The sequence below is a fragment of the Coregonus lavaretus genome (assembly GCF_964263955.1).
Source record: "Coregonus lavaretus genome assembly, chromosome: 14".
Classification (NCBI taxonomy): Eukaryota; Metazoa; Chordata; class Actinopteri; order Salmoniformes; family Salmonidae; genus Coregonus; species Coregonus lavaretus.
This window is the reverse complement of record NC_140001.1, coordinates 38294694-38307027: the sequence shown is the minus strand read 5'-3', so window position 1 is coordinate 38307027 and position 12334 is coordinate 38294694. Positions and strand designations below refer to the sequence as shown.

Here is a 12334-nt window from a genome sequence, read left to right as displayed (position 1 = left end):
AGAATCTTGTTTCTCATGGTCTGTGAGTCCTTTAGGTGTCTTTTGGCAAACTCCAAGCGGGCTGTCATGTGCCTTTTACTGAGGAGTGGCTTCCATCTGGCCACTCTACCATAAAGGCCTGATTGGTGGAGTGCTGCAGAGATGGTTGTCCTTCTGGAAGGTTCTCCCATCTCCACAGAGGAACTCTGGAGCTCTGTCAGAGTGACCATCGAGTTCTTGGTCACCTCCCTGACCAAGGCCCTTCTCCCCCAATTACACAGTTTGGCCGGGCGGCCAGCTCTAGGAAGAATGATGGAGGCCACTGTGTTCTTGGGGATCTTCAATGTTGCATACATGTTTTGGTACCCTTCCCCAGATCTGTGCCTTGACACAATCCTGTCTCAAAGCTCTACAGACAATTCCTCCGACCTCATGGCTTGTTTTTTGCTCTAACATGCACTTTCAAATACACACACTACTGCTTGCACACTCATCATTGGCATATAAGTGCTTTCGAGGAAGCACAATAGCACATACACTCTCTCTCTCACACACACACCCGCTCCTGTCCACCAATATTTAGTGAAGTACACAGTTATAGTGATGCTGCCATCTAGTGGATGCCATCAGATATGTGAGCCACACACACCTGTCTACTGTGCACACTGCGTTACACGTGTACTGTGGTTTCCTGCTTTTGTTCTCCAGGTCAAACACCTGTTCTCAATTGTCATATTCTCAGACCTACAACCAATGATAGAGTGAATAGAGATTTCATATTTAATGATAGAAATAAACTTTGATTTGATTTTACTTACTATCTACCCTCAATGTCTATGGTGTTTATCCCGTTGCTATGGATTCAATCAAAGTCTCTGTCATGATTGAGCTCTATTTTAAACTGAGGACCCTTAAGAGAAAACAAAGGACACAGAGTTGATTCAGACACAATTAACTGAATACTGTAGGATACATTTACAGTATGTGTCCTGCTGATGTAAGGTGTTGTGTATAAAGACTGTCGCCACCATGGCTTATCACAGGACTGTTTCTCCATTATATATAGCGTACTGTGGGTCAACCAACCAAATAGGCTAACTTCCTTGAAAAGCATGAACAATGATTTATTGATTCGATTGATTTTGTTTAAAATTCTCATCAGAACTTAAACATAAGCTGTAACTATTTGTAAATAGGCTACACATCAGGAAACAAACATCCTTCCACCCCACGTATAAAAGGGGAACCATCAGAGAAACAATGGAACAGAGTCCACCTCACTGTTGACTCTGCCGGTCTTCAAGTCCAGCCAGTCTTGCTGTTAGAAACCCCAACAACTTCCCTCAATAAATGTATATTTAAATCATTTAGCTAACTAGCATGACTGTTTGTTGTGGTTGTTCAAAAGCTAGCATTGCATAACTAGCTTGGCTATCCATTTACAAATTCAATATCGTTAGCTACTAAACCAGTTTTGCAAACGTTTTTTGTGTACAATAAATCTTTGTGATCTGGGTTTTATAAAGGTCAATAGAATCATTTTAATCAGTAAAATGTCACGCTATATGTCTTATGTAAACTCATTTAGCTCTGTCGTAGCCGGCCGCGAACGGGAGACTCATGGGGCGGCGCACAATTGGCCCAGCGTCGTCCAGGGTATGGGGATGGAATGGCCGGCAGGGATGTAGCTCAGTTGGTAGAGCATGTCGTTTGCAACGCCAAGGTTGTGGGTTCGATTCCCATGGGGGGCCAGTATGAAAAATAAAAAAAACAATCTATGCACTCACTAACTGTAAGTCGCTCTGGATAAGAGCGTCTGCTAAATGACTAAAATTTAAAAATGTATAGCTCCCAGTCAAGAAGGGGTATGTGCGCGGCCATGTTGTTACGTCAGGATATTTGAGACCTCACTGGTATACGAAGTGCACTCATTGGTTCCTCTGATTTGGTCATCCAATCAAAACATATCTTACTGTTGTCTGTTTTTAGATACGGGAGATTGCCTAAAAAACTAATCCAATTGAACATGCGTTGATAGGTGAAGTTGGTCGGTGAAGAATACGAGCCCGATAGCTATATCATATTTTCTCAATATGAGCAGGATCGGGGGTCTATTACGACGGACCTTTGGGGTGATAAAAGAACATGTGGGCACCGACCATTTAGGAAATAAATACTACTGGCAGCCGGAGCAAAAGACTTGGACGGGTAAGTGGCTAACGGGTTAGCTACCTCATCGCTAGAAACTTTGACCTAGACAGCCACCTCTGTCTTATTGTCCTAGCTACATAACCGCGTAGCTACAAGTAGCACTTATTAGCTAGCTACTTTAACTAGAAGCTACGCATTTAGATGGCTAGCTAACATTACAGTAAATGTTAAAGGCTACAAGGTAGCAAATGTAACAGTAGCTATGTTAGCTAGCTAATATTCATTTCAATATGTAAAATTATAGCTTGCTCAAACCGTGACCAAATCTTCCTTCACAATGATGATTTTAATCAAGATCATTACATTCGTAGCATTGAATTCTGATCTCTTTACTACATGTTATTGAGATCTTGGCTGTCATTGTTTGTTTCATGTAAGATATGACCACTAGATGGAGTACGTGTACCAGTTTTGATATAATATCCCTAACAAATCACATCAGTTTCTTCAATAAATTCCATACACTCCTCTGCCTTGTATGTTAATTGCAACACATTTTACACGTCAAAGCTCACTGAAGCCCATCTCTGTTAAAAAATATGGTACTGCAACCCTGTCACATAATTACAATCAGTTAATCTCCCTCTACTCTTCAGACACTTTCCATTCAACCTTCATATGAGGATGTAGAACAAGGTCAAATCTCTCAGCTGAGAAATAGTCTGTATGTAGCCTAATAAATAAGCCAAGCCACATATGTGAGTCAGCAGGCTAAGCCGTGGTGACTAGGCACTATTGTCCCTCAAGTAGCAATGTTCTTAGTAGGCAAGGTCGAGGACATTCAGGCTGTTCTGTAGACTGAAATAGCTTCCTTACCTCGTCGCCTTTCCTTCACATGACCAATGACTTGACGAGGCTTGACATTGTAGCAGAGATACTCTTCTTCACTTTATAACATAAGGAGTGTGTGTTGTCACAGCATTTAGTTTGAAAACTGCAAGCAAAGTGATTTGAAATTCACCCAGTCCTTTCACTTGTCAGTACTATCTAGGAGAGAAAGGAGATTTAGGATCAGTTTAGCTTTTTAGATCATAATAAATCAGATTAGTATGGATGGGAGGGACCTGATCTTTGCTGAGAAATCTCAACTCCAAGTACGAGGGAGTTGAGCAGTGACTAGTGTGGGCGGATTGGAGCTCCGACTACATTGAGTCGCTGTCAGGTGACAACTGTGAAATCTTAAATGCTTACCGTGTACATATGTTTGTCCTATAATGTCGGGCCTGTTTTTGTTTGCTGAAATCCATATTTTGAATACGTTTTGTCAAATATAACCACCAACAGTTTCTTTGTTTCAGTTGCTCTGAAATTGCTCTAAAATGTAGTTTACCCTATGTAATCTGAGATTAAATTGGCACATTCGCACTGTGATGCCATTTTAGAGCAATAGAAACTAGGAAACGGTCTGTGTTTGTATTAAAAAGTATGGATTTCAGCAAACAAAGACAGGCCTGACTTTACACAGGACAAACATAGGTACACGGTAAAGGTTTAACATTTTACAGTATCGTCTGACATCGACTCGATGAAGTGAGAGCTACAGTCCGCCCACACTCGTCCTATTCAAATGGTTTGACTAGGTCGGAATTTTCTATCCATAAACCCATTTTAGCTTTATTCATTTACCAAGATGATCTCCCTCTCGTGGTGTAGGATTTTGCGAGGAGATATTGGCCTGGTACCCATTCACTCACTAACTGCGTCATTTGTGGGGGACGACATGTTTACTGTTGCCTTGTTGTTGTCGTCATGTTGTTTGTTTGCTAGACCTCTGCCCACCTCACATTCATTATTTAGTGAATTTACCGGTAAGTTATTTCAAAGCATGTATGTGGCTGGGTATTCAAACATCGAAGAGGCCTGTGTTCAGCACAGGGAGACCTCTTTTGTTATTCAGTCATTAGGCCTATGGTGATTTCTCAATGGGACTTATCGTGCATGAATAGCCTAGGCATCAAGTACATGCCCACTTATGTCATCACATATTGGCTGTGTAATGACACGAGTCATAATGGTGGTTTCTCCACTCACTTTTCCTCACCACAGGGAGGCCAGAGCTTTGCGCGTCCTTCAGCTTTGCGCGTTCTTCAGCTACTACTACTACCACACACACTTCAGAGAGGTCAAATTGAGAGATTTCCATTTTACTTCTCTCTTTCACACACACACACACCATTGGCGTGGCGTAGCACACAATCCCGCAGCCCCTGCGAGCTTTGCCCCCCCCCCCCCCCCCCCCCCCCCCAATGTCCTCATTACATGTAGTGCAACAAGTAGTGAGTGGTCTGTAAAGTTCTCTACTTTTGATCGATTTAAACTAACAATATTGGAATCACCATAGTCACAACCATAAATTGTCAACTCCTCCATCTGCATGATAGATTAAAATAGAATATGCATTTTGGTTCAAATATGTTACATTTAACTAGGTTTTAGAGTCATAAAGCAACTGAGGAAAAAACTAAATTGCTACTGTGTGAATAAATAAAAAAAAATGCAATTTTGTCAACATAACATAAAATCCATCAGATTTGTCTAACGTCAACTCCACTCCGTCAGAGTGCTGTAAAATCTGATAGAATGGTTGTTTTATTGGGGATTTTAAAATTAATTATTTTCAAGTGTTTGTATTTAACTTTTTATTTTTAGAGGCAAAAATGTCTGTTTTGAGTATCTGGCGTCAACTAAGTCAGAGGCTTGTCAACTCTGTCACTGATGGCTAACGCCCTTAAGATACATTTTTTCTTCTCAATATTCTGAAAAAATATTTTTATCACCGTTCTGCAACATATGCTTAAACAATTGAAGTATTTGCTGTGCAAGACCTAAGGGATCATGTTTGCTTTATAAATGTTGTTTTATGTTCTAAATCTAGAAAAACATGTCAAAATGCTAACGAAATTAGCCCTGGAGCATTTAATAGTGCTATAAAACAAAAACAAAAGAAGTTTGGAGAATTGTGATACATATTGCCTTGCTCGGACCTTGTGCGGGCCTCTGCGAAACTGACACACACACACGCTCTCTCCTCTTTCTTTCACTCACGCCAACCTTGTAGAAATAAAGGGGATGTATTATTCAGTTCATATGTCTTGCTAAAGTGAGCTCTTTTTGATCTTAAACTGATAGGCCAAGCGTGGGCTGAGTCCCTGAGGCACAGACAGACTGCAGGCTCTTTACAACAGCAGCACAGGTGGAGGAGGAAAGAGGAGAAGGCTGCTCTCTATCTCCTATTTCTCTCTCTGTCCCCCTCTTTAATAAAGTCATAGGTAACTCTCTCTCAACTATCGGCTCAATCTATTCATCTGTCCCTATCTGTCTGTCCCCTTTATTATATATTGTATGTACTTTAGTGCTCCTATTTTCTATCTCTCAATCTGTTGGACTTTATGAAACTGTGGCGGAAGTAATATAATGCTGTTTGTTGTGTTCGGTTCCGTTGCCCAGGACATAATTGGTCATTAAGCTCTAAATATGGACAAAAGCAGAGGGAAAAATATTCCAGTGTTGTTATACCTGGAGCAGGGTAGGTAGCTTAGTGGTTAAGAGCGTTGTGCCAGTAACCGAAAGGTCGCTGGTTCTAATCCCCGAGCCGACTAGGTGAAAAATCTGTCTGTGCCCTTGATCAAGGCACTTAACCCTAATTGCTCCTGTAAGTCGCTCTGGATAAGAGCGTCTGCTAAATGACTAAAATGTAAATGTAAAAATGTTATTTTGTTCATGCTATCTCGATCCTCTCCTATCTTTCTTTCCCCTCCATCACTTTATTTTTTCCCTTCCCGCCCTCCATCTCTTTCCTCTCTCTGTACTCCAGCTCTTTTTGATGCCGGTCCAGAGCTGTGTAGCATATCAGAGTGGTTGTGTTACTTTGTGAAAGGCTGGACCCAGCAACATACTACAGTACCCATATAAATATACACTGAAAGCCTATTTTAGCCTGGTTGCCAGTCCATTCTAGCTTTAGCTAACTCCTTTTGGCTTAGAAATGCTAAAGGAGAAACAGACTAGCTATCTGATAAATGGAATGAGTACACAGAACCGACTATCTATGCCTCTGCCATAGAAATGAATAGGAGGCCTAACTCCATGCCCCTAGCCTGGGCTGCCTGGTGGTTATTGGTTAGCCAGATCTGTTTCCAAACATGACAACAACAAAGGAGTTGGCTGAAGGCAAACTCGGCCTAGATCTGGCTACCAGGCTACAATGCCTCTGTCCGTATGAACACAGAGCATAAGCGTATCCATTTCTGTGCCCCTCTGTGTCTCTATGTCCCCAGACTGGTCCAGCCTCACACCACGGGGACGCCGTACTACACTGACTGGAAGAAAGCAAGGCATTCTGGAGATTGGCCCATTTGTCTTAATGGCAGCCGGGCTGCAGCACTGACGCCCATCCCCTCCTTTTATTTAGGGGGAGAGGAGAGGAGAGTTGACATTATCGCCCGCTGCAGGCGGATTGGAAAATAATTGCCTGTATGATTGCAATTTTTTTCTTGTCTCTTTGAGGAGGTTTAGCCTTTGTCTTGGAATCAGTGGCTGCTCAATAGTGGACAGGGGAAAGGCAGCCCCTTTCATGTGGCAGTGAAAAGGATGTATTTTTAGTGCTATTCACTTAGCGCTGTATGCTATGCAGTTTTAATCTATTGGTCCGTGCACTATTCACGAATCTGAGGGCTTCAGAGGTGCACCACACTGTGTGAGAGAAAAGAGGCATTGACTTGTCCTCCTATTACTATCCTCCTCTCCTTTTGTCTATTATTTATTTGATTCTGAGGCTCTGTTCCATGAAGTGAAAACTGAAAGGCTTTCGGTTGGTTCTGCCTTTTCAGGTTGTCTAGTGTGGGAAGGGAAGGTGTGTGTGTGTGCGCGTGCACGTTTTGCCAACCTGAAGAGAGCGAGCTAGTGAATTCTGAACACTTCATGCCTTAGCACACTTAACACAACAACAGATGGCTGTGTGTCATCAGAGCGTTAATTCAGGCTGCATATATTCAATGGAAGAAGTCACAGCAGAGAGCGACTGGGGTCCAAATGGCTGTTTACTCAACCACAAGCTGTCCCCAGGGGGAGATGAAGGAAGCTGTAGGCCTCTCTTCAATGCCAGCACTGGGTTTGTCATGGAGGCCTATGACCAAAGCTGCCTGCGGTATTAAATCCTCTTCATTGAATAGCAGCGTTGCCATGCTTGGGCTTTCAATGAAGGTTGTTTACCCATCATCATGCCAAGTTCATCTAGCAGCTAGCAATGTTATCCTCCCATGGACACACATTAGCCAGGCCTTAAGTGTTCTTTTATGGGAACTGGTTTAGATTTAATAACATGTGTCATTCCATCTAAAAAAGCACAAGAAAGAGGATTTCGACACCCACCATCTCATATTGTTTTGAAATTGTTTCTGTTGTTAGAAACAGATATTATCATTCCTGCAACATTATTTTGTTGAAATATAATTTGATCTTTGAGAAATTAAGCTAATTGATTGCACCCAAATTGGACATTTTAAATGTATAGGATTCAAATAATATTAAATAAACATCCAGTTTGGATCAAGCTTGTTTCTGACATAAGGAATCCAAAGACATGTAGTTAACATAATTTTTATATGACTACATTTCCCCAAAAATATCTACTCCGAATTATATCCTTTGCATGATTGGGTATTATTCTACGCACTGGCTATTATTCTAATGAGCTCCGGGCCCAAATAAGACCAACTTTGGTTGGTCCGGACTGGACCAAATCTGTACCAATCATAGACGTCTATGTTTCACAAGTTTGGACAGCACAGTATAGTAAAGTACAGTACAATACAGTAAATGATACTGTACTCTAGTTTGTGCTCTACTGTACTGTATGGGAAACTGTTGAGCGTGAAAAACCCAGCAGCTTTGCAATTCTTGACACAAACTGGTGCGCCTAGCAACTACCATACCCCGTTCAAAGGCACTTACATATTTTATCTTGCCCATTCACCCGCTGAATGGCACACACACGGGCCCCGTGTAGCTCAGTTGGTAGAGCATGGCGCTTGCAACGCCAGGGTTGTGAGTTCGATTCCCACGGGGGGCCAATATGAAAAAACAAAAAACATGTATGCACTCACTAACTGTAAGTCGCTCTGGATAAGAGCATCTGCTAAATGACTAAAATGTAAATGTAATACATAATTCATGTCTCAAGGCTTGAAAATCCTTCTTTAACCTGTCCCCTTCATCTACACTGATTTGAAGTGGAATTCACAAATAACATGAAAGGATCATGGCCCGGTCGCATAAAACACCTTTAGTTAATTTCCCCCTTAAAGTTTCCTTAACTTTAAGTCAGTTGCACAAAACATTTTAAGGTGAATTTCCCCCTTAAATTAAGTGAAAAAGTTAAGGGTGCCCATGATGTCCCTTAACTGCTTCATTCAGTATGGATATCAATGTAAACAGCATTTGTGGAGGTGAATGTTGCTTTCATCTGCACTGGTTACAAAAGGAAAACATCAACCAGCTAGCTACTTAGCTAAACAATAAAAGGTGCACAGTCCATGGCTACAAATCTGGCTGGTCACAGGCTGTATCACAATCCGGCCGTGATTGGGAGGCCCATAGGGCGGCGCACATTTGGCCCAGAGTCGTCCAGGGTAGGCCGTCATTGTAAATAAGAATTTGTTCTTAACAGACTTGCCTAGTTAAATAAATAAATATATAAATAAAAAAACTAGGTGGCTAGTTAGCTATAGGTACTCTGTAAGGTAGCTTGACATACTAGAAAGTAACATAAACAGGTTGAGAAAAAATGAACTACAAGAAACGTGATTTATTATCTTCTGAAGCAATTTGGTTATCCTGTCTTGATTGTAGAAGTTCTATTTTGCTATCTCACAAAAGGAAAGCGATCTCTTTGACAAGATGTTTAGTTAGTGAATCAGGCCATCTCCATGGTAACCAGATACTCTTTCTGCCATACATGCCTTCGAACTACTGCCTTACCTAAGGAAATATTTGAGGGCTCTACGCAACGCCCTTAAACAATTCCCTTAGGTAAGGGAAAATTATTCCTTAAGGGAAACACTTAAGATGTTTTATGCAACCGGGCCTGTCATGCCAAATAATGTCCCCCAGCCAAAAGTGTCCCCCCGCGTCAAAATGGGATTTGATAAACTATTAGCGTCCGTTGCTATATCAATGGTGTGATGACCTAATGCGTCACATTTTGGAGATCATAACGGCCTAAATTACATTATTTACATCCCGCTATGCAAACAAGGCTTATTTCCGAGACAATTTTGCTGTTTAAACAAGCATTGTTTAGCTAATAAAATGAAAACATTATTTCAAACTACTTTTGGGTACCTTGTTTACATTTACATCATTTAGCAGACGCTCTTATCCAGAGCGACTTACAAATTGGTGCATTCAACTTATGATAGCCAGTGGGGGGGTGGGGGTGGGGGTGGGGGGGGTTAGAAGGATTACTTTATACTATTCCAGGTATTCCTTAAAGAGGTAGGGTTTCAAGTGTCTCCGGAAGGTGGTCAGTGACTCCGCTGTCCTGGCGTTGTGGGGGAGCTTGTTCCACCATTGGGGTGCCAGAGCAGCAAATAGCTTTGACTTGTTAACATTACAACAACGTGAAATCCATGTCTTAAACGTTGCTGCGTTTCGGAAATAGCAAAGAAAACGTGTAATCTGCTTGACATATTGTTACTTACCTTACAGATCACAAAGTCCGTTTGATTCATACACTGGCTTGTCAGGCTGGCATTTCTTTTATTTTAAGCTGCCCTTCCCTTTTCTACACTGAAATAATTATTATATTTTACTATTATTTCAGTAGTCCTATGATTTTTTAAAAATCTCTCGCATAGCTCATTAGTACACCCTTGTGGTTGAATATACACTACCGGTCAAAAGTTTTAGAACACCTACTCATTCAAGGGTTTTTCTTTTCTTTTTATTATTTTCTACATTATAGAATAGTAGTGAAGACATCAAAACTATGAAATAACACATATGGAATCATGTAGTAACCAAAAAAGTGTTAAACAAATCAAAATATATTTTATATTTGAGATTCTTCAAATAGCCACCCTTTGCCTTGATGACAGCTTTGCACACTCTTGGCATTCTCTCAACCAGCTTCACCTGGAATGCTTTTCCAACAGTCTTGAAGGAGTTCCCACATATGCTGAGCACTTGTTGGCTGCTTTTCCTTCACTCTGCTGTCCAACTCATCCCAAACCATCTCAATTTGGTTGAGGTTGGGGGATGCAGCACTCCATCACTCTCCTTCTTGGTAAAATAGCCCTTACACAGCCTGGAGGTGTGTTGGGTCACTGTCCTGTTGAAAAACAAATGATTGTCCCACTAAGCCCAAACCAGATGGGATGGCGTATCACTGCAGAATGCTGTGGTAGCCATGCTGGTTAAGTGTGCCTTGAATTCTAAATAAATCACTGAGTGTCACCAGCAAAGCACCCCACACCATAACACCTCCTCCTCCTCCATGCTTTACCGTTAGAATACACATGGGGAGATCATCCGTTCACCCACACCGCGTCTCACAAAGACACGGCGGTTGGATCCAAAAATCTCCAATTTGGACTCCAGACCAAAGGACACATTTCCACTGGTCTAATGTCCATTGCTCGTGTTTCTTGGCCCAAGCAAGTCTCTTCTTATTATTGGTGTCCTTTAGTAGTGGTTTCTTTGCAGCAATTCGACCATGAAGGCCTGATTCACACAGTCCCCTCTGAACAGTTGATGTTGAGATGTGTCTGTGACTTGAACTCTGTGAAGAATTTATTTGGGCTGCAATTTCTGAGGCTGGTAACTCTAATGAACTTATCCTCTGCAGCAGAGGTAACTCTGGGTCTTCCATTCCTGCCGCGGTCCGCATGAGTGCCAGTTTCATCATAGCACTTGATGGTTTTTCGACTGCACTTGAAGAAACTTTCAAAGTTCTTGAAATGTTCCGGCTTGACTGACCTTCATGTCTTAAAGTAATGATGGACTGTCATTTCTCTTTTGCTTATTTGAGCTGTTCTTGCCATAATATGGACTTGGGCTTTTATCAAATAGGGCTATCTTCTGTATACCCCCCCTACCTTGTCACAACACAGCTAATTGGCACATTAAGAAGGAAATCAATTCCACAAATTAACTTTTAACATTCCAGGTGAATACCTCATGAAGCTGGTTGAGAGTGCCAAGAGTGTACAAAGCTGTCATCAAGGCAAAGGGTGGCTATTTGAAGAATCTCAAATATTAAATATATTTTGATTTGTTTAACACTTTTCTGGTTACTACATGATTCCATATGTGTTCTTTCATAGTTTTGATGTCTTCACTATTATTCTACAATGTAGAAAATGGTAAAAATAAAGAAAAACCCTTGAATGAGTAGGTGTTCTAAAACCTTTGACCGGTAGTGTATATGTATCTATTGTAGGTCCTAGAATACAACAATGAATAATGTGGAACTAACAAATACCATCAAGGGGTACCTTACAATTTACAACAATTAACACCTTGTGAAACAGCTGTGAAAACCAACCTGGCAATATCTAAGATTTAAATATATGAACTTTGATTTTTTTGGTACAGTTATTTGTACAGATTATTTGTAGACTCACATTGTAATCATAGACTGGAATCTGGTGTGTGGAATAGAGAGGAGGTGGGTGCTGTGTGTGTGGGCGGTTCTGCCTGTCAATTGTTCTCAACAGGCAGCCAGTCTCGGAAGGGGGAGACTGTCCAGGCACTGCTGCTCTCTTTGTTCTGACTGTTTGCAGTGCTAGTGTTTTTAGTTCATCTGTGTATCTCACATATTATGTGCCCAGTATGATAGAGCAAGATAACTTTCTTTGCAGATAATGACAACATGACCATAACAGTAGATGTAATGAAATCATTTTTAACTGGTCAAAAACCTCCATCTTTCTCAGCCCATGCCTGAAGGTGGTCCTTGAATGCGTTCTGATCTTCCACCACATCAGGTGGGGTTTCAGCGATCTGAAAGTACATTATTCAAAAATAGCAATAGTCAAACAACAACACTAAGTCAATCACATATTCTAAAGACTTCAGTATATGCAATAATTGTATATACAATTGCATTGTTTACCTCTGTCAACAGCTGAGTACTCAGTGGAGG

At 41.3% G+C, this 12334-nt stretch overlaps 1 protein-coding gene across 1 annotated transcript in view; it reads left to right on the top strand.

Annotated features, from left to right (window-relative positions):
• The first annotated feature begins 1950 nt into the window (after positions 1–1950).
• The window catches only part of LOC311141006 (NADH dehydrogenase [ubiquinone] 1 alpha subcomplex assembly factor 2-like), a 33876-nt gene continuing 23492 nt past the window's right edge, over positions 1951–12334 (top strand). The window contains exon 1 of the mRNA XM_084176283.1: positions 1951–2187. Coding sequence (XP_084032409.1) covers positions 2073–2187 — 115 coding nt within the window. The 5' untranslated portion in view covers positions 1951–2072. The remainder of the gene's footprint in view (positions 2188–12334) is intronic.